Source organism: Bubalus kerabau, chromosome 17, assembly GCF_029407905.1.
Source record: "Bubalus kerabau isolate K-KA32 ecotype Philippines breed swamp buffalo chromosome 17, PCC_UOA_SB_1v2, whole genome shotgun sequence".
NCBI classification, from domain to species: domain Eukaryota; kingdom Metazoa; phylum Chordata; class Mammalia; order Artiodactyla; family Bovidae; genus Bubalus; species Bubalus kerabau.
Genome location: NC_073640.1, coordinates 59,649,269 through 59,676,324, shown reverse-complemented (window position 1 = coordinate 59,676,324; position 27,056 = coordinate 59,649,269). Strand labels below are relative to the sequence as shown.

At 55.8% G+C, this 27,056-nt stretch overlaps 3 protein-coding genes across 6 annotated transcripts in view; 2 read left to right on the top strand and 1 right to left on the bottom strand.

Moving 5' to 3' along the window:
* On the bottom strand, positions 1–4,623 carry ATF5 (activating transcription factor 5). Its single transcript, XM_055553243.1, has 3 exons — positions 4,398–4,623; positions 2,831–3,127; positions 1–1,302 (listed from the first exon to the last, which is right to left on the bottom strand). The coding sequence occupies exons 2-3, from the start codon at positions 3,006–3,008 to the stop codon at positions 638–640; spliced, it is 843 nt and encodes a 280-aa protein (XP_055409218.1). The 5' UTR covers positions 3,009–3,127; positions 4,398–4,623; the 3' UTR covers positions 1–637.
* NUP62 (nucleoporin 62) lies at positions 3,922–27,056 on the top strand. 2 transcript variants are annotated; one of them, XM_055553241.1, is made up of 2 exons: positions 3,922–4,086; positions 24,465–27,056. In XM_055553241.1, exon 2 carries the CDS (start codon positions 24,528–24,530, stop codon positions 26,088–26,090), a length of 1,563 nt encoding a protein of 520 aa, XP_055409216.1. In that variant the 5' UTR covers positions 3,922–4,086; positions 24,465–24,527; the 3' UTR covers positions 26,091–27,056. The 2 variants fall into 2 exon arrangements, with proteins under 2 accessions (XP_055409216.1, XP_055409215.1); XM_055553240.1 differs by lacking the exon at positions 3,922–4,086 and adding an exon at positions 4,336–4,472.
* Positions 4,370–27,056, top strand: part of IL4I1 (interleukin 4 induced 1) — a 34,436-nt gene continuing 11,749 nt past the window's right edge. For all 3 annotated transcript variants that reach the window (XM_055553236.1, XM_055553239.1, XM_055553237.1), the window contains exon 1: positions 4,370–4,472. The gene's annotated coding sequence lies outside the window, so the exon portion shown is untranslated. The remainder of the gene's footprint in view (positions 4,473–27,056) is intronic.

Sequence of the window (27,056 nt, the reverse complement as noted above, 5' to 3'; positions counted from 1 at the left end):
TCTTCCTTTTATTTCCACTCACAAAGCCCCCTTCCAAAAGGATCAGTCCCTGCCCTCCCGCACCTCCCCCAACACCTTCACAAAACACTGATTTCCTCCCAGAGCTAAAACGTACACCCCGTCACCCATTATGGCCACTCCCCCAGGTCCCCCAAATATGCACCTGCTCTGCCAAGTCGGCTACCTCTTGGTTCCACCTCCAAATGTAGTTCCCAAGGTCATTTGGCTTGTTTTGCTCATTCCTTGGGCACCTTTCTTTGAGCCCTCCCTGACTTGGTCTCCAGATGGCTTCCCTGTTCTCCTTTGCACAGACGTTCTGCAGGGCTTCCTGGGCTCACTTCCCTGCTTGAGAGATGGGGTTTCCAAGCTCTCCCCTGCCTCCCAAATTCCCCATGGGCCTCTGTTCCTCAGATGTTACTTGAAGGGTGTAAATGCTGACTCATGTCAAACGTTTCATGATTCTGGGGGGTGGGAAGGGGAGGTAAGAATAAAAGGGGAGGGGGAGGGAGGAGAGAGAGAGAGGAGGGGGAGGGAGGGTTTGGAAGGAAGCTGGAGGCAGGGGGATGACTGGGGACCCTCCCCCCTCCGCCCCGGAGCCGAAGACCAGCGCCCCCTACAGCTCGAAGCCCCCGCCTGGCTAGCTGTTCCTGGTCCTCTGGCTGCGAGCCTTGTACACTTCGATGAGCAGATCCTTGACGTACTGGATCTCCCGCTCCACCGACTCCGCCCTCTCCCTCAGCTCCCGGTTCCGCGCCTCCAGCCCCTGGCACTCGCCCTCCAGGGCCTCGCCCTCTGCACGCTTCCTCTGGCGGTACCTCAGAGCTGCGGACTTGTTCTGGTCTCGCTTCTTTTGCTTGCGGTCTCCTCTGCTGGCAGCAGGACTGGGGTAGGGGGCGGGGCGGGGCGGGGGCGGGGCTTGCGGAGGTGGGGGCAGGGGCGCCAATCCCGAGTCCCCCTGCCCAGCCTCACCGCGGCAGTAGATGGCCAACAAGTCGAGGGTGTCCAGGGAAGGGGGCTGGGGGAGGTCAAAGGTGGGCAGGGGTAGGGGGAGAGGGAGGGAAGGTGCCGGTGCCGGCGGCTGCGGCGGCGGCGGCGGAGGTGGGGAGGATGGTGGGAGCAGAGGGGCATCGAGGAAGTAGTCTTCCATCTGCTCCAGCTCCTTCTTGAGCAGGGAGGCCATAGCTTCCAGGTCAGGTGGGGGTGGGGAAGGTGGGGGGAGGGCACCTGAGGGCAAGGGGGGCTCCAGAGGGAGCAGGGCTGTAAAGTCGACCCGTTCGGTCATCCAGTCAGAGAAGCCGTCTCCTGGAGGATTGCAGAGGGACAGAAAGCTCCTTGATTTCCTAATCCTCCACCCAACCAGATCTCACTCATGCCCACCTCATTCATCCCATTCATTGAGTTAAACCACCAGCCAGCCAGCTAGCCAACCAACCAATTAACAAATCATCAAACCAGTCAACAGACCAGCCAACCAACCAAGCAATAAACCAAACATCTAACCAACCCGTTAACCAACCAACCATCAATGACCCAAATGAGAAAACAGTCAACCAGCCATTTCTTCAACTGTTCCAACATCCTCCTTACTGATTACCCTGCATCTCTGGTTTCTTGATTTACTCTCTAATTTATTATAAATGGCAAACTAGATCACATGTAAACACACCCTGTTTCATCTTTAATTACTGAAACCCCACTATGTACCAAGCATTTGGGATACACTTCCCTCATAGCTCAGTCGGTAAAGAATCTGCCTGCAACACAGGAGACCCAGGTTTGATTCCTGGGTAGGGAAGAGCCCCTGGAGGAGGAAATGGCAACCTGCTCCAGTATTCTTGCCTGGAAAATCCCATGGACAGAGGAGCCTGGTGGGCTACAGTTCATGGGGTCACAAGAGTCAGACACAACTTAGCGACCAAATCACCACCAATGAATAAAATGGGCTTCCCAGGTGGTGGAAGAAGTTAAGAATCCACCTGCCAATGCAAGAAATGTAAGAGATGCAGGTTCAATCCTTGGGTCGTGAGTATCTCCTGGAAGAGGGCATGGCAACCCACTCCTGTATTCTCGCCTGGAGAATACCATGGACAGAGAAAGGAGCCTGGTGGGCTACAGACACGATTTGGCGACTTAACACCCATGCACGCAATGAATAAAATAATTCCTGCTTCAGGGGCTCTGCCTGTGCTGTTTCCTGCATCTGAAAAGCTCTTCCCTTGGGTCTTTTTATGGGTCATTCCTTACCATTCCTTAGGTCTCAGCCAAAATGTTACTGACTTGGAGAGGGTTTCTTGGCTCCCCCCACCAAACTTGTCCTCGTTGTCATTTTTATTTTTTTTTTCTCATTGCCATTTTTAAACTCAGCTAAGTGTTTGCCACTTATTCCCATGCATCATTTGTCTCCTGCGTGTCTTCCCAGTACTGTGTGTGCTCCAAGAAGGCAGGGATCATGTCAGTCTTGTTCCCAGCTGTGTCCCCTAAAACAGTGCCTGACATATTATGCTGTTGTTGTTGCTTAATTGTTCAACTTTTCAAGCCATGTCCAACTTTTTGTGACCCCATATACTGTAGCCCACCAGGCTCCTCTATCCATGGGATTTTCCGGGCTGGAGTGGGTTGCCACTTCCTCCTCCAGGCTTTCTTCCCAATCCAGGGATTGAACCTATGTCTCCTGTGCCTCCCGATTTGCAGGCGGATTCTTGACCTACTGAGCCATTGGGGAAGCCCTATTATAGGTACTCATTAAAAGATATTTATCAAATGAATGAATTCTTCTTTCTTCTCCCTCTCCCCCTAGCTCACCCCACCTCCATTCTTCACCTACTCTTACCTGCCAGGGGCTCTCCCCCCCCTGGAAGCCCGCCCTCCAGGGCTCCCCCAAGGACCTCATAGGGGCCCAGGGGGGCAGGGGCCAGGGGGAGTTTCCCATAGTCTACGAGCCAGCCCAGCCCGCTAGCTGGGAGCAGAGTCCTGTCCAGCTCCAGCCCCAGGGTCGCCAGGAATGACATGGTTGCAGCACGGGCGCTGGGCACCGACGGCAATGGAAGAGGCTGCACCAACAGCTGGGAGGAGGCTCTGGAGGTTGCTCAGCTGGGCGAAGACAGGCACCAAGGCAAAAGTGGAGGGCCTGCAAGTGTGACACAAAAGTGAGTGCGTCAGGATCAGCCTCACCTACTATTGCCAAAGCCACAGGGAAATCAAACCACCCCCGCCGAGTCCCAGGATTCCTCATCCTTTCAGAATTCTAAACCTGTCCTTTCCCTGTATCTGAGCCCCACCCACTCCCAAGGGAATTCTCTTTACGTTTGGCTTATTTCTCAGAATTCCCAAGACCCAGTCCTTCCAATACAGAAACCTAATGGTCTCCCAGGGAAATTTCCTTAAAGTCCTTCCCACTCACCCCATAATATTTCCTTTCATTTAAAAAAAAAAACAAAAAACCCACACTCAATCCCAGGGGAATTTTCTTCCAGTCACATCTCTTCCTCTAAAATATAACTTTTAGGCCTCACACCCTCCCTAGATTCCAGCTCAAATCTGTTTCCATGGGAATTCCCCCTTGTCCCGCCCGGTCATCAAAGTTATCCGTTCAAATCGCAGTCCTCCCTTTGAATTTTGGGGCTGATCTCCACTGTCTCTCGAAGTCCCGCCCCCACGGTTTATTTTAGCTCCACCCCTGCCAGATGATTCCCCAGAGGCCCCGCCTCTTTCTCAGGCAGAAACCCCCCCCCCTCAGCAAAAGGTTTCGTTAGCCCCGCCCCTTCCACAATGGGTAACCCCGCCCCAACCCCGTCCTCGGCGACGCCTCTTATCCTAGCTCCGTCCCCTAAACCGGTCGTTTCTAACCCCGCCTTCTCCCCTGTCAATCTAAATCAGTCCCCGCCCCAGCAGGTGCCTGAATAAAAGGGAGGGAAGATAAGCTCGGCGCCTGAGCAAAGTGGGAGGCGGCTCTCTCGCTGAAAGTTACAGCGCATGCGCCACGTCCCGAGCCGCACCATAGCTCCTTCAGGCTACCGCCCTCCTGGGGAACAGTGCGCATGTGCGGCTGCTTATTGCCCGCCCTTTGCGCAAAAAATACAGCCTCAGGTGGGCAGCTGCGCATGAGCAATCGCTCGCAGACGGTCAGGGCGGGGATGGGGGGAAGCCACCGTGTCTGGAAACTAGTGCGCAGGCGCACACGCACGTGGCTCTCTTTTTTAAACACCAATTGTCTGGAAGAACGCACCCGCCCGAGTGCGCATGCTCGGTCGCGCGAGAACGCTCGTCTTCCCTCTTCTGCGCCTGCGCGACCGTGATTCCTCAGTCTCCCCACCCCCCCCCAGGCTCGGTCGCGAGGGCCGCGAGCTTCGAAAGGGCGGGAAAGGCGGTTGGAGAGGGAGGGGCGAGCGGTTACTCACTCCATGGCTGCGCAAAGGAGAGGCGGCGGCGGCCTCGGCTGAAGAGAGAAGGCAGGAGCGGAGAGCGCAGGCGCGGTGAGCGCGGAGACTGGCCGGGGGCACAGAGGGGTCGCGGCTACAGAGCCATGGCTGGGGGTACGCGGGCGGAGGCGGCGTGGCGGTAGAGTGAGGAGAGCCCGAGATCTGAGGATGGGGAATGAGGCGGCCCCGGGGCCTGGACACAGATATACCGCGGGCGGCGCAGCACGGCCTGCGCGGATCCTTCCGCGCCCCGCCCCGCGTGGCCCCAACCCGGAGGCGAGCCTGCACCCCTGCCCTCGGGGATCGGATCCTGGCTTTCGGTCCCGAGGGTTCAGACATCTCCTTCCTTTTACCCGTGGCTACCTCTAGCCCCGCTTTTCTCCCGACTCCGGGGGTTCCGACCCTCCGTTCCCTCTGACTCTGAGGTCCGGCCCTTTGCTCCCTCTGATTCTGGTGACTCGGTAACCCCTCTTCCCTGAGGGTCGCGCTAGTTCATTTCTCCTTTGCTTTCCCCTGCTTCGCGAATTTCCGGCCAGCCACATGCTACTCTCTTCATCCTTCAACTGCCGTCCCACTCTGAGAACCTTTCCTGTGGCTTAGAACCTGGTGTGAGTCACAGAGCGCGCTCCATTCAAATCACAGGCCGGCGAAGGTGGCCTTGGGCAAATGACCTGAATTCTCTAGCAGCCTAGATAGGAGACTATCAGTAAAACGCGGAGAATAATCAACTCTACCTGGTGGGGTCATTTGTGAGAATCAAATAAGTCGATGCCTGTGAAACTGAGAGCCCACTTCATACATGCTCTCTCAACCTCTTATTGTGAGCAGGAAGGAACCCTGGGGCCCGGTGTCACCTTTTCCGACCCCGCTGGCAGGAACCCCAGACGCTAGACCATACAGCACTTGCTAAAAGGTCATCCTTGTGTCTCCTTTATCTCCTCCAAGGTATTTCCCAGCCATCCCCGCCCTTTCCCATTGACAACATGGACGCTCAGCCCCATCTTGGTGCAGGGAGTCAGTTATCGCCCTCAGGCCTGTTATCTTCTCTGTGTCTCCTGCGCACCTACCCTCAACGTTTATCCTCAGCATTCCTTTCAGGCCAGTTGGTTCCTTCTTTTGTCCATACCCCCGACCTAGGCTCCCTTTCAGACTGTCCTCTACCTCAGCTCCCCCCACCCCATCGTCAGTCGTGCAGGTCTGCCAGAAATAGGAAGATCTGTAATCCATTGTTCAAAGAGATGGGACTTCCTAGCCATCCCCTCCCGGTGCGCTGGACCCTCCCAGCCCAAGTGGTTGTGGGTCTTTCCTGTGCTGCAGAAACCCCTCCTCTCCCCACCTCCGTTCATCCACAGCAGGACGTTACAGCTGGAGTTGAGCTTTTCCTGGTGCTTATGAGACTGAATCAAGATCCATAGAAGACAGGGGAACTTGATCTTGAGAGTTATCTGAGAATGAAGACATGCAGGCTTTTTTTTTTTTTTTCCTTCCTCTAAGTTCAGGTGCTTTTTTTTTTTTCTTCCATATTTATTGGGATATGATTGACATGTAGCACTGGGTAAGCTTAAGGCCTACAGCATAGTGATTTGATTGAACATACCTCATAAATTGATTAGTAAGTGTAGTGAACATCTCCTACAGATACAAAACTGAAGAAATAGAAAAAAAATACATCCTGTTTTCCTTGTGATGAGAACTCTTAGGATTTACTCTTGTAACAGCTTTCATACACAACATATGGAGGTATTAGTTAGGTTTATTGTATATTGCATCCCTAATCCAGGCTACTCTTGCATACCGGAAGTCCTTGGGATCTGACCACATTACTTTATCCACTCTTCCAGTATTTGAACTCTTGCCCATTAGGGGCTATGTTTTTTACTGAGGCAACAGAGTAATGTTTAAGAGCACGGACTCTGGAGCCAAGTTGTTGGATTCAACCCCTGACTACACCCCACTTAACTAGCTTACTGGCAATTTCCCTTCCATGTGTCTTGCTTTCCATGAATAGTTCGAGAATCAAATATGGAGTTGAGTTAATAGAAACATGCTGATGGCCAATGTATGTGGCCATCGACAGTACCTATTTCTTAGTACTGTTTTGAGGATTAAATGAATTAATCCAGGTCAGGTGCCCTTGGACTAGTGCCTGGCACAGAGTAAGGTGTTACATAAGGGGTTCATTGTTATTATTAAGGTGGATATGTTTTATGTCCAGTGCCCAGCAGTAGTGCTTCTAAAGGTGTTTTAAGTAAGGACTGACTTCCACTCCTCAGTGTTGAGTACTAGCAGGTGGGATTAGGGGAGGCCACTGGACAGGCTGCTGGCAGTGAGGGGGGACAGTCATCCCCCAGTCTTCTCTTCTAGATTATAACTGGCGGACTAGGTAGAGTATTTTTCTTTAAATAAACTTTCTATTTTGGAGTAACTGTAGATTGACCACAAAGCTGCCAAGACAATACAGAGTTCCCGAGGAGCCCCTCACACAGCCTCCCCCCTCCCCGTGGGCATCTTGTGTTACATCTTGTGTTACACTGGTGTTTGTCACAACTCGGGAGGCAATGTCAGTCTGTTTCTGCGACCTACCCCCTCGCCCACCCTATCTTCTGATTTCACCTGTTGTTCCCTAACCCCTTCATTTCAGGATCCCCCCAGGATGCCGAGTTACACTTAGTTTTCACGTCTCCTCTGCAACCTCTGGTCTGTGGAGGCTTTTCAGACTTTTCTGTTCTCCTGTGACTTTGATGTTTTTGAAGAGTGCAGGTTGGGTATTCTGTGAACTGTTCCTGTTTGGCTTTGTCTCATAGACTGGGACTTGGAGAAGGAAATGGCAACCCACTCCAGTATTCATTCTTGCCTACAGAATCCTGTGGATGGAGAAGCCTGGTGGGCTGCTGTCCATAGGTCTCACAGAGTCAGACAGGACTGAAGCGACTTAGCAGCAGCAGCTGGGACTGTGGGGTTTTGAGAGGATGGTCAGGTTAGACAGTTAATAACTTGAGAATGAACTTAGTATGGAAATCTTGCTACCAGTTGCTTGCAGTTTGCTGACTGAGAAGACCCTGGGCGGGTCGCGGTCCCTGCCCCGTGTGCCTCTTTCTCTCCAGCTGGGTCCCACAGAATTGAGTCCTGGTGCCAATCACCCCGCCCACGCAGCCGGTGCCAGCAAGCACAGGAGCTCCTAGCCCTTCCTAGCCTATTCCAACTTCTGAGCAACGGGTCATCAGCGGTGCCTGGAAGCCCGGGTCTTGGCACCCTGCACCCTCTCTCCACACCCACCCCTGATCTGGATCCATGGGCCCTCCAGGACTCAGATGACTCCGCCTCCCTGAGCTTGGCCAAGTATTTGGGGTCCAGCTGCCCGCCCCCGCCTCCCCCGCCCCTCGCGCCCTTCAGCTCCTGGGCTGAGGCTGGGAGCCTGGGTGGGGCTGCTGGGGACTCTTTTTCATTGCGGAGGATCCAGGCTTGGGGAGTGAGGTGGCAGTTGCAGGCAGGTTGCGTCACCCCGGCTCTTTGATGGGGAGGGGGAGTGGGGGGAGTTCTCTGGGGGCCGGCTGCACACCTGGCAACGGTTAGCGAAACCCTGGATGGGGGAGACGCCCAGTCCAGGGGATTAGGCAGGAGGAAGGAGAGCCTGTGCAGAACCCTGGGAATCAGGCTCAATGCCAAGAAGGGGCTCAGATCACAGAGGCTGACCCGCGGGGCTTGCAGGGGGCAAGGCGGAGGCCTGGGGAAGCGAGAGGGATTGTGCAGGGCCACATTGCTGGTTAGAGCGCTGTCCCTGCCACACACCTTCCAAGGGCCTGCAGGCCCCAGGGAGAGCTTGTCTCCTCTCAGACGTCTGGGGTCCCTGACCCCCAGCTTGGGACATAGCCTGCTGGGAGGCTGCCAGACCTGGACCTTCACCTCAAGTCTGCTGCTGCTTAGTGCTGCCAGGTTCTGTTGGTTGCCACCTGCCCCTCCCCCACCCCCCTGCGCCAAAGGAGACCCCCCTTGTCTGTTCTATCGCAGAACCCACTGCTTTCCCAGTCACGGTGACAGCCTGGTGTGATGGAAGAGGCACCAGGTTTCCATCAGATGGACCCAGGTTTCAGTCCCGTGCCCACATCACCTGATCCTGGCCAAGGGTGCCGATGTGGCCCTGACTGCTGGGCCTCCGCTGCGTTCTTACAAATGGCTCCGGTGGCTCTTTGGCCCTTTGATCAAGGGAAAGGTGGCTCAGAGCATTGTCTCTGGAGTCAGCCTGTTAGGTTCACACTCCAATTCCGCCTCTTCTTTGACCCTCAGCAGGTGGCATCTTCTCTGTGTGACTCAGTTTCCTCATCCATAAAATGGGGATAAGATGACCCACCTCATAGGCTTATTGTGAGGATTAAATACATAAATGTATGCAAAATTCCTAGAACGGGGCCTGCCTGCCTAAGTGTGAGCGTTATTTCTCTCCAAGTCTTGGGTGCTGAGAAGATTGTGTGAAATGCTGTAGGTAAAGCCCGCACTACGGCCAGCCCGTGGTCGTTTCTCTTCCTGTTCCTACCACACTTCGTTCTGCTTTCAGAGCCCCTCGAAAGCAGATGTCTGTGTGCCTGACGGTTTCCCTGAGCACTTAAGAGTGTAAGTCAGGACCTCCTCATTCCCAGGAACTGCTCCACACAGCCCCCAGCCTTCTGCTGTGGCCTCACAAGGCATCAGAACTTTTTTGCCTGGCTGTGCCTCGAAGCATGCAGGCTCTCAGTTCCCCAACCGGGGATTGAACCCATGCTCCACCCCCCGCGATGGGAGCAGAGTGCCAGCCACTGGATCACCAGGAAAGCCCCACATCAGTTCTGTTTTTGGCTTTGCTGGGACTTTGTTGCTGTGCAGGCTTTTCTCTAGTTGCAGTGGTGGGGGGGTGCTCTTCGTTGCAGGGCATGGGTTTCTCGTTGCGGTGGCTTCTCTTGTTGAGGGGCGCGGGCTCTGGGGCATGTGGGCTCAGTAATTGGGGCAAGTGGGCCAAGTTGCTCCTGGGCATGTGGGATCTTCCCGGACCAGGGACTGAACCCGTGTCTCCTGCCTCGGCAGGCGGATTCTTGACTACTGAGCCACCAGGGAAGCCCTCACATCAGTTCCTTTTTAAAATGAGTTGCTGAGGCACAGAAACTGGGGAATTCAATTCTGTGTTCCCTGAAGAGGCCCTTGGGCAGCTGTCTAGATCATGCAGGCCAGGAGCAAGGGTTGGGAGTGGGTGTCCTGGCAAACAAGGACAGGAAGGCCAAGGCCAGTTCAGCTGGGGAAAGGGCAGTGCGGGGGCCAGACACACAGCACAGGTCTGCCACGTGGCCTGGCAGCTCAGAGTCCGCCAAAGCCCCTTCTCTTAGTGGCTTCAGACAACACACATCGATTCCCTTTCCGTTCTGGAGGCCGGCAGTCTAAAAGAGTCTTCCTGGAACAGTGATCCCCAGTCTTCTAGGCACCGGGGACAGGTTTCGTGGAGAACAGCCCCTCATCTCCCACTGTGCGGGCTGGTGCTAACAGGCCGCGGCCCGGGGGCTGGGGACTCCTGTTCTCAAGGCTCTAGGGGAGAATCCGTTTCCTTGTATTTGGGCCCTTGTGAGCACTCTGGGGCACACCCCAATAATCCAGGATAGTGTCTTCACCTCAAGATCATGAATGTAACGTCTGTAAAGTCCCTTTGACCATATAGAGTAACATACTCACAGATGCTAAGGATTAGCATGGGGACGTATCCATCCCACCATGCCTCCCTCTCAGAGCCTCAGTTTCCTCATCTGAGAGCTGCAGGCTGCCAGCCCTGGGGTGCCCCTCCTCACATGCACGCAGAGACTGGACAGGGCAAACTGAAGGTAGTTGGCAACACAGTACCCTGGCCCTTGGGACACTTGCTTCTCCCCGTGTGCCCTTAAGCAGGGCCCCGCTCACCCATGTGCCGCATTAGCGGAGCAGGGACGGGAGCAGGGCGGAGGACCCAAGAGTGTGGAAGGGCCTCGGACAGCGCCCGCCCTGCAGGCACGTGTGCCAGCCTGGCGGTGCGGAGCTTCAAGTTTTACAGAGATGAGAAATAGACCTTTCCACAAGGTCCAAGTTTGAAAAGGTTGGTGAGTCACTCACAGAAACCCTGGTGAACTGAGTGTGGAGAGGTGGGGGCCAAGGGCCCTCCCTGACCTTTGCGTGCAAAGTCGCCCCGTCACACACCCCAAAAATATGTCCTCCTCTGCCAGGGCAGAGACCAAAAGAAACAGAATTCTCAGGGCAGGGTCACCCGCCGGCCTGACCCAGGTTGAGAGGGTGCCAGCCTTGCTCAGACACTGCCGGTTCCTGTGTAAAGACGTGGGGGGCAGTGTTTGTGGGGAGCAGGGAAAGGGGTCTCTAAGAGTCATCTGGGAGGGTTGGGGGCCTCCGTCAGCCATCCATACCCCAACCAGATGCCACCACGGACACGTGTAGTTAAGCAATTTGGGTTTCCTGCTTGCTGCAGTTGGGGGTGCCCACCCTGGGGGCCCACGGGGCATCTCAGGTAGGGGCTGGGCTGGGCTGAGTGACTGGGGAGGGCTCAGGGGGGCGGGTTTCGCTCTGGATCGGAGGCCAGCAGGGAGCGGGGCCTCTGTGGCAGCGTCGGTCATCCTTGGAGCCAGCGCTGCGCTGTGCTGAGCGAAGAAGCGGCTGTCAGCTCTGAGTCAGGAGGCTGGTGGCTGGTCATTTTTGTGCTTTGTACAGCGTTTGTGTTCTGGTCTGTGTTGAGCTGCGCAGTGATCCAGCGGTCCGCGTGGCCTTGCCCGGTGCGTCCGTGGAGTTGTTTGTGCCCAACAGGAAAGCACCAGGCGGCTGTCAGAGCTACTCTTCCCTCTCTCAGCAGATAGGCTCGTCCTGCCGGATGGGGGACGGGAGTGGGGGCAGCCTGTACCCCTGGCCTGGATGCACATACCCCTGGGGTCCTCGAGCTCAGAGCAGAGGAGCAAGGCCAAGATGAAGGCAGCCAGCAGCACTGGATGGCTGGTCACTGGGAGAGCTGGGGGAATGGGGCAGGGGTGGAGGCTGGGGCAGGGGAGCTCAGAGGGGAGACCTCCCAGCCCCACCCCCCCCACAGACCCGTGGGGACTGCCCCGTGGGGATGTTCGCGGGCCAGCAGGGCCCTGGACCTCAGCCCCGTTAGGTTTGCTCAAGAGCCCTTTGTCCCCTTCCTCCTGCCCACCCCCACCCAGAGCAGGAGCAGGCTCCAGGGCGGGGAACAGGGGGCAGGAAAGAGGGGCTAAGCCGCCCCCCCCCCCCCCAGGTCTCTAGGTGTCTAGCTTGCAGTGGGGGAAACGGGCAGCACTGAACTGGATTTGAGAGTGAAACCCGAACCACTGAACTAGTCTGGAAGGTGACGAGATGGCCTGGGATGACGTCAGGGAACCGGAAGGGGTACTGGGCGTAGCATGCGAGGGGGCGTTGTGTGGCAGTGGGAAAGGCCCTTCTGGAGAGGCTCCCGAGGCCCCGGTTCAGCTCTGGGGCCAGACGGCCTCAGTCTTTGCTGCCGTCTGGGTGACTCTGGGCGAGTTACTGAAGTTCTCTCCACTCCAATAACATCTGTGAGATGGAAACGCTGGTGGTTCCGCTCTTTGGGTTGTAGTCGGTACAGGTAAAGGTTTCCCAGGTGACTGAGTGGTAAGGAATCTACTTGCCAATGCAGGAGACATGGGTTCGGTCCCTAAGTCAGGAAGATCCCCTGGAGGAGGAGATGGAAGCCCACTCCAGTATTCCTATCTGGGAAATCCAATGGACAAGGCAGCCTGGCGGGTACAGTCCATAGGGTTGCCAGAGAATGGGACGCGACTCAGCACACACACTCAACAGCACAAGTAAAGCACTGCAGATGAGGCACGGGATAAACGTCCCGCGGTGTTGGTGTGGCGACTGCCAGCCAGGGACAGGTAGGGGCTGTGGCTGGTTCTAATCTCAGTTATAGCCACCCCGCCCCCACCTCTGGTGGTTTTAACCTGGTTCCCAGAGAAACCATCTCCATGGCGACTGCCTCTCCCCTGGGACGCGGGTGTCGGTTGCAGGAGAGAGGCTGGGCGGGGGGAGCACAGGGCCGTGGATTTCTGTGTAGCTGCACAAACACACGTGTCCACCTGTGGGGCCCATAAAGCTCCTGGCCCTGGCAAGTCTCCCTCTCCGAGTCTTGTCTGGGTGGTCTCTCTGCTCCAGGCTGTGTTTCCACTGGAGTCCCCTGCTGGCCTCAGCTGACTGGAGCTTTTAGTCTCCAGTCTCCTCCCCAGCCTGTTCTCAACCAGCTTCACTCATCCCCAGAAGAAACCACAGTCGCGCCTTTAGAAGCATCTCTGCCCAGCCCCTCCCTGGCATCCCGTGCTTGGTTGGTTTGTTTAATGGCTTTATTGAAATAGTGCATAATTCACATCCATTTATTAAACTGTACAAATTCTGTGGGTTTTAGTACATTCAGAGTTGTGAACCTATTACCACAATGTAATTTTGGAACATTTTTATCACTCCAGAAAGAAACCTCATACCTCTTAGCAGGCACTCCCCATGCCCCCATCCCTAGGCAGCCTCTTCTCTGTTCTCTATCTCTGTAGATACGCCTGTAATGGGCATTTCGTGTGAATCAGATCATACAGTAGGAGTCTAGTTTTCTTTTTTTTTTTTTTAGGAGTCTAGTTTTCTAGGTTCATCCGTTCTATAGCATTTATCAATAGGGTTTTTTAAAGGCTGTATAATATTCCATTTTGTCCACTCATAAATTGATGGTCATTTGGGTTGTTTTTACTTTTTGCTGGTACAGAATATTTGTGTGCTAGTTTTGTATGGACGTATGTTTTCATTTCTCTTGGGAGAGGTGTAGGAATGTAACTGCCAGACTGTTTTCCAAAGTGGCTGTCCTGTCATCCACCCCCACTGGTGATGAATGAGGGTTCAAATTGCTCCACCCTCACCAGGCTTGCTGTTACCCACCTTCTTTATTATCGGCATCCTAGTGGCATCCGTAGGAGAAGGCAATGGCACCCCACTCCAGTACTCTTGCCTGGAAAATCCCATGGACGGAGGAGTCTGGTAGGCTACAGTCCATGGGGTCGCTAAGAGTCAGACATGACTGAGTGACTTCACTCTCACTTTTCACTTTCATGCACTGGAGAAGGAAATGGCAACCCACTCCAGTGTTCTTGCCTGGAGAATCCCAGGGGCAGCAGAGCCTGGTGGGCTGCCGTCTATGGGGTCGCACAGAGTCGGACACGACTGAAGTGACTTAGCAGCAGCAGCAGTGGCATCCGTGAGCTGGTATTTTGTGGTTTTGATTTGCATTTCCCAGTGGCTAAGGATGCTTTCCCTGTGCTTACCAGCCATTGGTATACCTTCTTTGGCATCCCGTGGTTTTGACACAGGGCATTTTCCACTGTTCCTCAAGGCAGCAGACCCTTGCCCGTCTGAGCTTTGACCTGGAATGAGCTACTGATCTAACCTCTTCTCACCCTAACTCCTCCACATCCTTCAAAACAGTTTTAAACACCCTTTCCTTCGCTAGGATAGTGTCCTTGTCCCTCCCCTGAGCTTCTAGTAGGTTCTCACCAAAGCCCTTGCACGGTGTCTACCATGCCATCCGATAATCTGATTGTTACCCTCAGTAAGCTCTGAATTATTTGAGGGCCGGGACCTTGTTTGACCCTGACTTTGACATTTATGTTGACACTGAGCAGGTTTCTTAACTCTAGAAAGGAGATGCTAATGGTACCTACCCCACGGTAGGAACATTGTAGAGCTAAACCGATCAGTACATGAAGAGCACTTGGAATGGTAGCTGGCACAAAGCAACCTGGACCTGTTTACTCAGTAACAAGCGTTTGCGGAGTGCCTGCAGGGGCCCGCAGCTGTCCCAGATGTTGGGGGTACAGCAGAGGAGAGCACAGGCCCAAATCCTGCCCTTCCTGCCCTCTTCTAATGGGGAGACAAACATCTAACGAGATGTGTAAATGGAATGTACCATATTTCAGGTGGCGCTGGCTTCCTCAGGACAGCCAAGGGAGATGTCGCTGAGCAGGTGACACTTTACATTTTAGCAAAGACCTGAAGGAGGCAAGGGAGGAAGCCATGGGGCTGTGGCGAGAGTGTTCCACGGAGCGAGAACAGCAGGTGCAAAGGCCCTGAGGCAGGGGTGCTCTCGGCATGTGTGAGGAGCAGCAGGAAGGCTTGTGGGACCGGAGTGGCATGAGGGAGGCAAAGGGTACTTAGAGGTTGGTGCATGGGCACCTTTTGGCCATTTGGGAGTAATGCTGCTGAGAACATTTGTGCACGAGTGTTTGTGTGAATACCTGTTTTCATTTCCTGTGGCTTTTCCTTCACCACATTTATAACACTGGGGTGTTAAGGACAGGCGGCCATGCCATATTGTCTTTTGTTTGCTCAGTTCAAGGCCTGTCTTGTCCCAAGTCTCAGTGGATGTTTGTTGACTGAATGAATGAGGTATGTTTGTGGATTATCCACACACGTGGCACATAACAGCACTGAATGGCTGGTGCGTTTATCATTTTTTAATAAATGCAGTTGGTACATCAGATTGGCAGAACTTTGCTAACTAAGGTGCTGACAGGTTGTAGGGAAATGGTTGTCTCAGGCACTGCCAGTTAGAATAAAGTGGATAGAGGCAGGTTGGAGAGTAGTTTGGTTGTCCCTAGTAAAACCAAGATGCAGATATGTGGCCAGTAGCTCTTCTTCTGGGATCTGCCCTGGAAAAGTGTGTGCGCCTGTGCCTGAGACAGCATGACTGCGCGTGCTTGCTGCACCACTGTTTATAGTAAAGAAAAGCCAGAAGCGTCCTACATGCCCATCGGTAGCTTGTTCAGTTGCTCAGTTGACTCTGCGACCCCATGGACCGCAGCACGCCAGGCCTCCCTGTCCATCACCAACTCCCAGAGTTGACTCAAACACATGTCCATTGAGTCGGTGATGCCATCCAACCATCTCATCCTCTGTCATCCCCTTCTCCTCCTTCCTGCCTTCAATCTTTCCCAGCATCAGGGTCTTTTCCAATGAGTCAGTTCTTCACATCAGGTGGCCAAAGTATTGGGGTTTCAGCTTTAGCATCAGTCCTTCCAGTGAATATTCAGGACTGATTTCCTTTAGGATTGACTGGTTCTCCTTGCAGTCAAGGGACTCTCAAGAGTCTTCTCCAACACCATAGTTCAAAAGCATCAATTCTTTGGCACTCACCTGTTTTATAGTCCAACTCTCACATCCATACATGACTACTGGAAAAACCATAGCTTTGACTAGATGGACCTTTGTCAACAAAGTAATGTCTTTGCTTTTTAATATGCTGTCTAGGTTAGTCATACCTTTTCTTCCAAGGAGTAAGCGTCTTTTAATTTCATGGCTGCAGTCACCATCTGCAGTGATTTTGGAGCCCAAGAAAATAAAGTCTGTCACTGTTTTCATTGTTTCCCCATCTATTTTCCATGAATTGATGGGACCGGATGCCATGATCATAGTTTTCTGAATGTTGAGCTTTAAGCCAACTTTTTCATACTCCTCTTTCACTTTCATCAAGAGACTCTTGAGTTCTTCGCTTTTTGCCATAAAGGTGGTGTCATCTGCATATCTGAGGTTATTGATATTTCTCCTGGCAATCTAGATTCCAGCTTGTGCTTTATCCAGCCCAGCATTTCTCATGATATATTCTGCATATATGTTAAATAAGCAGGGTGACAATATACAGCCTTGATGTACTCTTTTCCCGATTTGAAACCAGTCTGTTGTTCCATGTCCAGTTCTAACTGTTGCTTCCTGACCTGCATACAGATTTCTCAGGAGGTAGGTCAGGTGGTCTGGTATTCCCATCTCTTGAAGAATTTTCCACAGTTTGTTGTGATCCACACACTCAAAGGTTTTGGCGTAGTCAATAAAGCAGATGTTTTTCTGGAACTCGCTTGCCCATCGTTAGAGGCATGGGTGAACGTGGTCTAGTCACACCACATTTTATTTATCATTCCTTCCAGCTTACTGGTTTACAGCAGCCCCTGTTGAAAACTATAAATTGTGGAGTGACCCACGTAGTAAGAGCCCTTGGGAGTAGAGAAAACGTGAGTAAAAGTATTTCCTCTGGCTGTAAACACGTGTGCAAGTGTATGTAGATAAGAGATATACGACAGCTTTTCACCTGAGTACCTCACAGGTGTGGGGACCAGGGGTGACAGATAGTGATCAGGGGACTCTTGGCTTTGTCAGTGATAGCCAAAACAAGATTTTAAAGAAAGGACTGGTGTATTGATTGTTCCATTAAAATTTAAATGTTGAATGCACTTAGGTGGAGGGAGAAAAATCTTTCAGTACAAGAACAAGATCTTGTCTAGTCAGATTATATTAAGAGTGTTTCTAGAATCTTCCTTAAAATCTACCCCTCTGGCTGTTTCCTGACTTTTCCACACGTCTAACCTGATTTGTTTTCCCTGTGGGGAAATTTGCCGTTTCCCACCACCTGAGCTCCTTCGGGTGCAAGTTTGGGCCTCAGGAGTGAGAAGTGAGAAGGAGAGTGTAATTGCTCATTAGTGGTGAGGTGATTGCTTGGGGTAGAGAGGCTGTTTTCCAGGGAAGAAAGGGAGAAGCCAGATAGCTGAGAACCTCTGGGTCCAAGAAGCATTTTTGTACCAGCTGGAGGCAGTTCAAAGGGCAGGAAGCGGAGGGGTTTCTGAGAGCGCTTCCTCCTCCATCTGGTGAGGATGATACGTGTGCGTGCTCAGTCGTGTATGACTGTTTGCGACCCCATTGGACTGCCGCCCACCAGGCTCCTCTGTCCATGGAGTTCTGCAAGAATACTGGAGTGAATAGCCATTCCCTTCTCCAGGGTATCTTCCCGACCCAGGGATTGAACCTGTGTCTCCTGCTATGGCAGGTGGATTCTTTACCACTGTGCCACCTTGGAAGCCCCGGTGAGGATGATAAACCTGCTTAAAATGACCTCTAAAATATTGTCAGTACAAAAAAGAGTGCTCCTGACTCATGCAGCCTTGTGTGGACAGAGGGAGAGAGTGCAAACTGCATTTGCTTAAATGTGTCGAAAATCTCTGGAAAGAGGCCCGAAAAACCCGAAAGCTTGTCTCCAGGGAAGAGAGGTAGCTGTGGGGGTGAGGGGGGACCACAGAGACCCCTCTTGTATCTTTTGAACATAGAACCATGTGAGCAGACTGTTCACAAAAAGTATGTAATTTTTGTTTTTAAAAACACCCACGAATAGAACACGTGTGCACAGGCCTCCTGGGGGGTTGGTGTGCGGGGGCATTTGGGGATCTGTTCATGTGAGCGGGGCATGGCGGCAGGACAAGGGCCAGGGTTCCCACAGACCCTCCTCCCCGCCCCCTGCAGGCAGGCAGGCACGTCTCCTGTTTGTCTGATGCCTGGGAGGGTGAGAGGCCTCCGGGGTGCCGTCCACACGGAGGCACAGGCCCGCAGAAATCAGGACCAGAGCCCTGGCCGCCTGAGGAGGTGAGAGGGCACCTGGAAACTGCCTCTTCCTGGTCTCTGTCCTGCCTCCCAGTGGGGACGCCTCATGCTGTGGAGGAGGAAGGGCTTCTAGCTGCCTGGGAACGGGGCTCTGTTTCCAGCCCCTGGGATTGTCTGGTCCTACCGGGCAGGGCGGTTGGGTAAGAGCCAGGCGGAGTGGCCCAGGTCCCCAGCAGCTCCTGCCCGGCCCCTGGTGCTGTCTGCTCCGCCCCCCACAGCCTGTCCCTTCGGAGCCTCTCCCGTGGCTTCACCCCATGCTCTGGTTGGACCCCGCAGGCCGCCTTGCTGCTCTTGAACCTGGAACAGCCAAACTCTGCCCCAGCTGAGGTCTGGGTAGCAGGCGGCTCGCCCCGATCGGCTGATTTCCATTCTTGCAGGACAGGCTCTCTGGGCTCATCTATCCCCTGAGGTTTAGAGGGGTTTTCTCTGACTCAAGGGAGAGAAGGGATCTGTTTCAAGAGAGATTTAAGAAGCAGGAGTTCGTGGGCTTGGGCCTGGCCTGTGGTGAGACAGCCCAGGGGAGGTGTGGGGGCAGGCGGGGGTGGGGGGGGTGGTCGCTGCACTCACACTGCAGAGGTACCGGCCCGGCTGAGGACCACTGGTGTCTGATCCCCTCTCTTCTCTCCCATCTCTCCTCCCTTCCTCTGGTCTCTCCGAGCCTGTGGCTGCACTTCCTCCAAGTCTTAAATGAAGAGCTAATTCTGCAGGGAAAGTGTAGTGGGCACTGAAGCTGCCTGACCTGCCTGGGCCCGGCTGGGCTTGGCACTGTGGGCAGCGCCACCAGGTGGCTGTGGGTGGGATGCCGGGAGCGGCTGCTGGGTCACTTCCCACAGCTGCAGTATTATTAACTGCACTGATAGTTGTTTCCTGGGCCCCAAGAAGGCACCGGGCACAGTAGTAAGTGCTTGACACAGATCGCTGACTGCTTCATCTCCCCAGGGACCATATGATTCTGGAGCCGTCATCCTGTTGTTTTCAGATGAGGAAACTGAGGCCCCAGGAGATGAACTTAAAACTAAGATCCTAGGGCTGGGAGTGGAGGAGCAGGCGCTTGGAACGACAGGCTGCAGCGCCTGCTTCTCGGTGCTGGACCGTGTCCTGCCGGGCGCCGACAGAAGAGCGCGGGCTGGATGTGTCAAGATTGCCGCAGGCCTGCTGCCCTCCTCCCGGCCCGCTGGTACCTAGACAGCCCTGGGCATGGAGCCCATTGGCCGGACTCATTGCTGCCCCGAGTGAAGAAGAGTTAGTTATGAAGGAAGGAGGCAGCCTTTGGGGAGGCAGCTGCCCCTGCCTTGGAAAAGCCTTGCTCTGGGAGGGTCGCTCAAGCTTCTGAGGTGACAGGTGAAGGGCTGCGGGGGTCGGGCAGGAAGCAGGGTCTTCCCGGCTTTGCTGTGGGTGTGTGGCCTGTCTGCCAGTTCTCCGTGACCAGCCCTTGACCCCGGCTGGCGGCCTGGAGGTGCATCACTCCCTCACTCCCTGGGCCACGCATCTGCCTGAGCACCCCACTGCGCCTCTAATACTGATTTCTGACACCTGCTCACCTCCTGCCCCAGAAGCTCAGCTCCCTTCCGGGAACTCCTGTTCGCTGCTGTGTGACCTTAGAGAAGTCGCGGCACCTCTCTGAGCCCGTCTCCCATCCAGGAAAGTTCAGTGTGCTGCCCCCTGGTGCTCTTGGCTGGTCCTGCTCACACAGGTGGCGCCCAGTGAGCGACGCAGGGACATCCTGCCCCCTGGGGCTGAGCCTGTCACTCCACGAGCCCCCTCAGTGCTCCAGGCCACCCTGTCCCTCCCTTTGTCATATGCGGCCCATTGCGGCTGGGTGTCTCACACGTCCACGTCCCAGGAGGTCGTCCCGCGGCAGAGGCTGTCCATGTTTTCAGAATCACAGCATTCTTACCCCCTCGCCCGCAGCTGCCAGGCCCAGCAGTGGCAGCACCCCGTGTCCTCAGCCAGCACCCCCACCCCGCCCCTTCCTCAGCCCATGCCAGGACAGGTTTCCCATTCACTTACCTTTACCACACCCAATCCTTCTCCTCCTTCGTCCCCCACTCTTGTGTTAAGTTCCTGTTGCTCTTGTTACACATTACCACAAACTTAGCAGTTTAAGATAACACAAATATTTCCTTGCAGTTCGGGGGGTCAGAAGCCTGAGGCAGGTGCCCAGGGCTGTGTTCCTTGTGTGGGCTCAGGGGAGGGTCTGGACTGTGCCTTTTCCAGCTCACGGAGGCCACCTGCTCTGCTTGGCTCATGGCCCCATCCTCCATCTCCAGGGCAGCAGTGTAGCGGCTCTCGGAACGTCTTTCCAGGGTCACAGTCCCTCTGGCTCGCCTCTTCTGCCTCCCGATTCCATTCAGAGCTCTCATGATCACATCAAAAGCTCACGCAGGTGATCCAGGGTCGTCTGCCCGCTCGGGATCCTTAGTCACATCCGTGACATCCTTGTTGCCACGCGAGGTCCCAGGTTCTGAGATTAGGGTTAATCTTCCCTTTGGTCCAAGGCTGAGGTCTTCCCTCCCCTCGTATTCATTCCCAGACAGACACCCCTGTTCTGAGTATCTAAGGAAAGGGGAGCCCAGGGCTCAGAACAGTGCTGCCTGCCCTGGTCCCACGCTGGGACTTGTTCTGGCTCCTCTGGCCGCCCCCTCGCCCCTGCCCTGGCACCCTGCTGCCCCGCCCCACCCGGTCTTCCCTCCAGGACACTGAGCCTCGTCTGACACCCCGAGCACTTCCCTGCTGGGGTGTGAGGGCAGACTCCTCTGTCTCGTCCACAGCCGTATTTCCGGGGCCTTGAGCGGTGTCTGTGCAGAGCAGGTGCCCGCATACCTGTCGTGTGCTCTTGGTGCCCCTGTCCTCCGGGGATGGACTGTGTTTTGCGGTGTTGTTGCTGTACGTAGGGTAGGGCCAAGTGAGTGCTGGAGTGAATAAAGTAGATGCAGCTCGGGCTTGGAGAGGCTGAAGAACTAATGACAGAGAGAAGGTTGGTGGGTCTGAGCGAAGGTGGCGGTGACGGCACAGAACCTGTGTCCTTGAAGCTGGGGGTGGGCTGCGCCTGTGCGTGGGGATCCCAGACTCTCGGGGCTGTGCAGGCACCTGGACGTGGTGTGGAAAACAAGGGCAAGTGTGCGGCTGGCGGCTCTGCCAGTCTCGCCCTCAGTGACCTCAAGGCAGCCCCATGGGCTAGAGAACCCGCTGCGGCCGTGGCTGCCCAGGCCGAGCACCCGGCCCAGGCCACCTTCCCCTCTTCCCAAGAACAGCATCACTTCCCCTCAACAGCGTCTGCTTCTCTTTTAGGAAAGCTCACCCCTTTGGTAACAGTGGAAAAGCCCTCATAAAGGGCAGAGGGTTTTTTGCGTGTGTTTCACCACGTCTGTGAGAAACTCCCAGTGTTCTGGGGGTCAGTGGTAAGTGAGCAATAACACCCAGGACAAACTGCATCAGGTCCCTGGCATCCGAGGTGTTGGAAGGAGAGGAGGCGTTTAATAAACAGTGAACCGTTAAACCAGACAAGATACCAGGGCAGGGGCGGGTGGGGGAGATTGTCTTCTTTGTGGTTTCTTAATCATATAAAAAGTGAAAACTTGCTATAAATGCTTTTCGGAAAAATTTTAGCTGCAGCTTATTAATAGCAAAACCTCTCTTGAGTGCGCTGTTGCGAACCGAGCCGTGTGGGTGTCCAGGCACTTCTGTCCGCTGGCTGGTAACAGACCCGGCTCGAGATGGCGCTGCAGTGAGCTGGGCTGGGGTCTCTTTGTGCCCAAAACAAGGAACCCAACTTCGTGCCTGAAAACAAGGAGCCGTCTTGCAGCTGCTTTTAGATGAAAAGAAACGTGTGAGGGAGTAGAGTGGAAGCCGGGGTACAGAATAGTGGCCGTGTGCCCTGAGCAGGGCTGCTGGCCCTGTGACCGGGGGCCCATGTGATGAAGTAGAAATCAGAGCTGTACAGTGCGGGGTGCGGGGGTTGGCTAGTGCCCACCTAGGGGTGGGATTGCAGGTTACTTCCATCTGAGTCTGCCCTCCCCGATCTGTGCCCCGGGGTCATCATCCGACCTCCACGTAGGATGGGTGTGAAATTGGCTGGGGTGGGGGGCAGGGGGTGACAACGTGCTGGGCACACAGCGCTGTTGGTGCCCGAGCCAGCCGCCCCCAGACCACACTCATCTCAACCGGGGAATGGGTCACGTAGCCCGAGGCCCCGGTGGGCAGTGGCAGCCGACCGTGAGTTCGCATTAGACTTGAGGCCAGCTACCACCACAGTCTTTTCCTGAGAACGTCACAGCTGGGTTGGACTCACGGCCCCTCAGGGCTCCCTCGCTTCTTCCCCGGCTTCCAGAGGTGACAGTGCGGCGTGTGTCTGCACGGGAACCGTGGCCGTGAGCACCGCGCCCTCCGGACTCGGCACGCTCCAGGCCTGCAGCAGCCACTCCACTTTCCTGACGAGGGCGCTGGGTCTCGGGGTCCTCAGGAGTCACAAGGTCCCCCTGTACCGTCAGACACTTGCTGCTCCCCAGCTGTGTTCATTTCCTGTGCTGTTCTCACAAATATCGCAAACTTAGCAGCTTGAAACGATGCACCTTTATTCTTTTGAAGTTGAGATCGGGGTCCAGAATCAGTCTCACTGGGCTGAAATCAAGGAGGGCTGGTTCCTTTTGGAGACTGCAGGGGAGAGCCATTCCTTGCCTTTTCCAGCTTGTAAAGGCCCCCCGCATTGCTTGGCCTGTGGCCCTGTCCTCTGTCTCCCGAGTTCAAGGCACGTTACTGCAGCCTCCGCTTCCACCTTCCGGTGGTCTCTTCTCTAGTCCGGTCTCTGCCTCCGCATTTCAAGATCCTTAGTCACGTCTGAAAATCCCTTCTGCCACTTAGGGTTGTTCGCCCCAGGCTCCGGGCAGCGGGGCCTGCGTGTCTCCGGAGGGCCACATTTTTGGTCCTGGTGTTGGTGTTACATCCATGTGCTGGCTCCCCTGCTGCCTTCAGCACGGCCTCTGGGATCCAGTGCCGCCCCACAGCCAAGACCAGGTGTGGCTGAGCGCTAGCCTGGGGGAGGTGGTTTAATTCAGTCACCCCGTCTGTCCCACTCATATGGTGATTCTAGAACCCAGCTGCATAGGTTCACTGGTTCTTCGGAGTGAATTTACACTCTATAATTAGAGGATCGTTTTCAAAAACCTGTGTTTATTGTACAGGCAGGAATGAGCACTTGGAAACTACTGCAGATTAGCAGGGAGGCCATCCATGTGTGGTCCCACATCTCGGTGTATTTCTTTCCAGCCCTCCTTGTTCAGGGTAGCTGTGTTTTTCCATAGCGGAGATCACACTGCAGTAGTAAATTTGTGTTCTGCTTCTCTCTGTTGTCATTCCCAGCATTTCTTGAGTATAGTTAAGAGGCTGTATCAGTAGGTAGGCTGCAGAGCTTGCCTTATATCTGACGCCCAGTTGCCCCCTAATTGGTGCCTGCGCTTGACGAGGAGCTTGGTGGATTGGGCCTGTGGCCTGGGGTCAGCTCCTAGTAGATCACCACAGCCCCCTGAGCCCCAGTTTCCTCATCTTGGACATGGGGACACCATCTCTGCCTCCACAGAGCAGTGAGATGTCACTTACATGACAGCAGCCCACCAACAGTCAGTGCTTAGCCTGTGATCACTTCCCTGAAAACGCCTCTACCCAGGACACCCTCCAACTCTTTCTTCTCCAAGTCACCTTTGACTCTCCAGCTACCAGATGGCTTTGCTCGGGGCTTTTTCAGATAGAAAGCAGTCACCTTGCACTGAACAGGGATGTGCTGGCTCCCAGAGCTTCTAATGAAGACCAGGCGGGGCTGGTGAGCAGGACCAGGATTTCTGGCGGCTCTCTCACTCTCTGCACTTTCCCTCCCTCCTCTCTGCCCGCTCTGGTGGCGCTCACTGTCCCCCAGTGCTCATCCTCCGTGCCCTGCACCTGCAGGTGGGGGCGGGCTCTTGGCCAGCTCGAGTCTCCACGTCCCCTTGAAACCAGTCCCTGCGGTCAGGGGCACCAGGTGCTCTAAGCACTCGGGTCTCCTGCCCACCCTGAGTTAGGAGGGCGGGGGAGTGCACCCGCGTGCCCTCTGTCCTCCTAAACTGGCTCAGGGTGTGCCCAGAGGGAGCCTTTGGCGCCCAAGGCCCTGTCGCAACGCAGCTTCCCGGGGCCTGTCTCTGAGGTCCAGAGGGGCACTCAGGGTGGTGCCAAATCAGCCTACCCCTCACCCACGTGCAGTCAGCAGGGAGACCTGGGGGCAGATCCCAAAGGCTCCTGTGTGTGTCTAATCCCACTCGCCAGAGGCGCCTGCTCTTCAGCACCCCCTGCCCCAAGCAGCGGGCCTCCCGCTGGTACTGACCCTGCTAGACCCCCGGGGTGGGGGCTGTGTCCTTGTCCGTCTTTCCTAGTTCAGCAGGGCCCGGTTGGATTCCACAGCAGGAAGAGGAGTGGGGGGTGCTTATCAGGCTTGAGTCCCGCCCCCCTGCAGACCGAGCTCCATCATGCCACTGAGGTGGTTTTTCCAGATCTGCCGTCTGATCATGTCACTTCCTCTGCTTTGCAAATCTTCCCAAGGTTGCAGACACCGGTGGATTTGCTTTGGAGCCGGAGTAGCTGCTGCCCCCAGAGTCTGGAGCCATGAGCGGGTTTAATTTTGGAGGCACTGGGGCCTCCACAGGAGGGTTCACATTTGGCACCACAAAGACAGCAACGACCACGCCCGCCACAGGCTTTTCTTTCTCCACATCCAGCACTGGCGGGTTTAGCTTTGGGACTCCCTCCCAGTCAGCCGCCAGCACCCCTGCCACCAGCCTGTTCTCACTCAGCACCCAGACTCCCGCGACACAGACCCCGGCCTTCAGCTTTGGGACCACGACGCCTGCAGCAGGAGCCACCGGATTTTCCTTAGGGAGCAACACCCCAAAGCTGAGCCTGGGCAGCACGGCCCCGGCCCCAGCCCAGCCCGGCGGCTTCGGGCTCGGGGGCAGCACGCTCAGCAGCGCGGTCTCCAGCGCCAGCACGTCCGCCCAGGGTGCAGCGCCCGGCGGCTTTGTGTTTGGCTCCGCCACCGCATCTGCCACCCCGCCCACCACATCCACGTCCGGGGGCTTCTCGTTCACAGGTGGGAGTACATCCCAGACTGGGACCTCTGGCTTCAACATAGGCTCCCTGGGGGGCCCAGCCCAGCCCCCAGCCCTTGGCGGGCTGCCCTTCACTGCGGCCGCTCCAGCAGCCACTGGAGCGGGAGCCGCACAGCCGGCCGCGCCCACCCCCGCCGCCACCACCACCAGCGCTGGGCCCTCGCTCTTCACCTCGCTGGCAACTGCTCCCACCTCGTCCGCCGCCACCGGGCTCTCCCTTGGCACCCCAGCGACCACCACGGGGACAGCAGGAGCGGGGACGGTGGGCTTCAACCTGAAGGCCCCTGGAGCAGCTTCCACCACCTCCACGGCGACAACCACCACGACCACGACCGCTGCCACCACCAGCACCACCGGCTTCTCCCTTAACATAAAGCCCCTGGCTCCGGCCGGGATCCCCAGCAACACGGCGGCCTCCGGGAGTGCACCCAGCGGTGCCAGCACGGCTGCCGGGGGGTCGGGCAGTGCTGCGCTGACCTACGCCCAGCTGGAGAGTCTCATCAACAAGTGGAGCCTGGAGCTGGAAGACCAGGAGCGGCACTTCCTGCAGCAGGCCACGCAGGTCAATGCCTGGGACCGCACGCTGATCGAGAATGGCGAGAGGATCACCAGCCTCCACCGCGAGGTGGAGAAGGTGAAGCTGGACCAGAAGCGGCTGGACCAGGAGCTCGACTTCATCCTGTCACAGCAGAAGGAGCTGGAGGACCTGCTGAGCCCGCTGGAGGAGTCGGTCAAGGAGCAGAGCGGCACGGTGCACCTGCAGCACGCCGACGAGGAGCGCGAGAAGACCTACAAGCTGGCCGAGAACATCGACGCGCAGCTCAAGCGCATGGCCCAGGACCTCAAGGACATCATCGAGCACTTGAACACGTCGGGGGGCCCGGCCGACACCAGCGACCCGCTGCAGCAGATCTGCAAGATCCTCAACGCGCACATGGACTCGCTGCAGTGGATCGACCAGAACTCGGCGCTGCTGCAGAGGAAGGTGGAGGAGGTGACCAAGGTGTGCGAGGGCCGGCGCAAGGAGCAGGAGCGCAGCTTCCGCATCACCTTCGACTGAGCCCGCTGCCCTGGGCGGGGGTGGGGGGGGTGCTGTGGCGTTGTTGGGGTGCAGGGAGATACGTGTTTCTGTGCTCCTGTCTTTCGAACAGTCGTGCTGTTGATAGAACTGTTCTGTGGTTTGACTTTTCGTCTTAGTGAATAGAAAGTATTCTCAGCAATCTGGGCCAGGCCGCAGCCTCGTAGGTGTGGTTTCTCCACGTCCTAGACCCTCTCCACCTGCTACAACCACCCGCCTCCAGTTGTGCTGGAGGAGGGCTGAGCCGCCAGAGAGCCGCCTGTCTCCCAGGCGGGGTGCCAGGCCGCCACTCTGCCCGACAGAGTCAGAGATGCGGGGAGGAGAGCTCCATCCTCACGGAGCCAGCCGCCTGGAGTGAGTGTGAGCGGTTCAGAGAAATGGCCTGTGGGTGGAGCGGACAGTGGGACGTAGGATCTTAGAGGAGGAGAGACAGGTCAGAAGAGAAGAGAGGTCTCTTCTTGCCTGGCTGACACACCGCATTGGCCACCCTGAAGCCGGGTTGGTGTCGTCCATGGGCCAATCCACCCTGAGCTTGTGAGCACACACCTTTGGTAACACTGGCCACACTAGACTGTGCAAACTACTCGCTTCTCCACCTCACCGTGAGGTTGTGCACCCTGTGGGCAGAGCCTGTTTCCTGTCCCCCTTGTGTGCTCAGCACAGCAGTCCCTGTCACAGTATCAAACAGATGAACAGTAGAGATGAGACCGGCATAAAACGCTCACCCACCGAATGAATGCCTGTGGAAGTGGCCAGGGTGCCAGGGGCAGCCACAGACTTGATTCTGAACCTCCCAGAGTCAAGGCAAGCCTGATCGGTTCCAGTGAGATCCAGTGTCCAGAGCCAGCTGTGTCCCGGGTGGCTTTTATGTTTGTCTTTACGCTCTGCTGTACTCTGAAATACCTATAACTGTATGTTGCTTTCCTAAATAAAATGTGGAATTTAAAA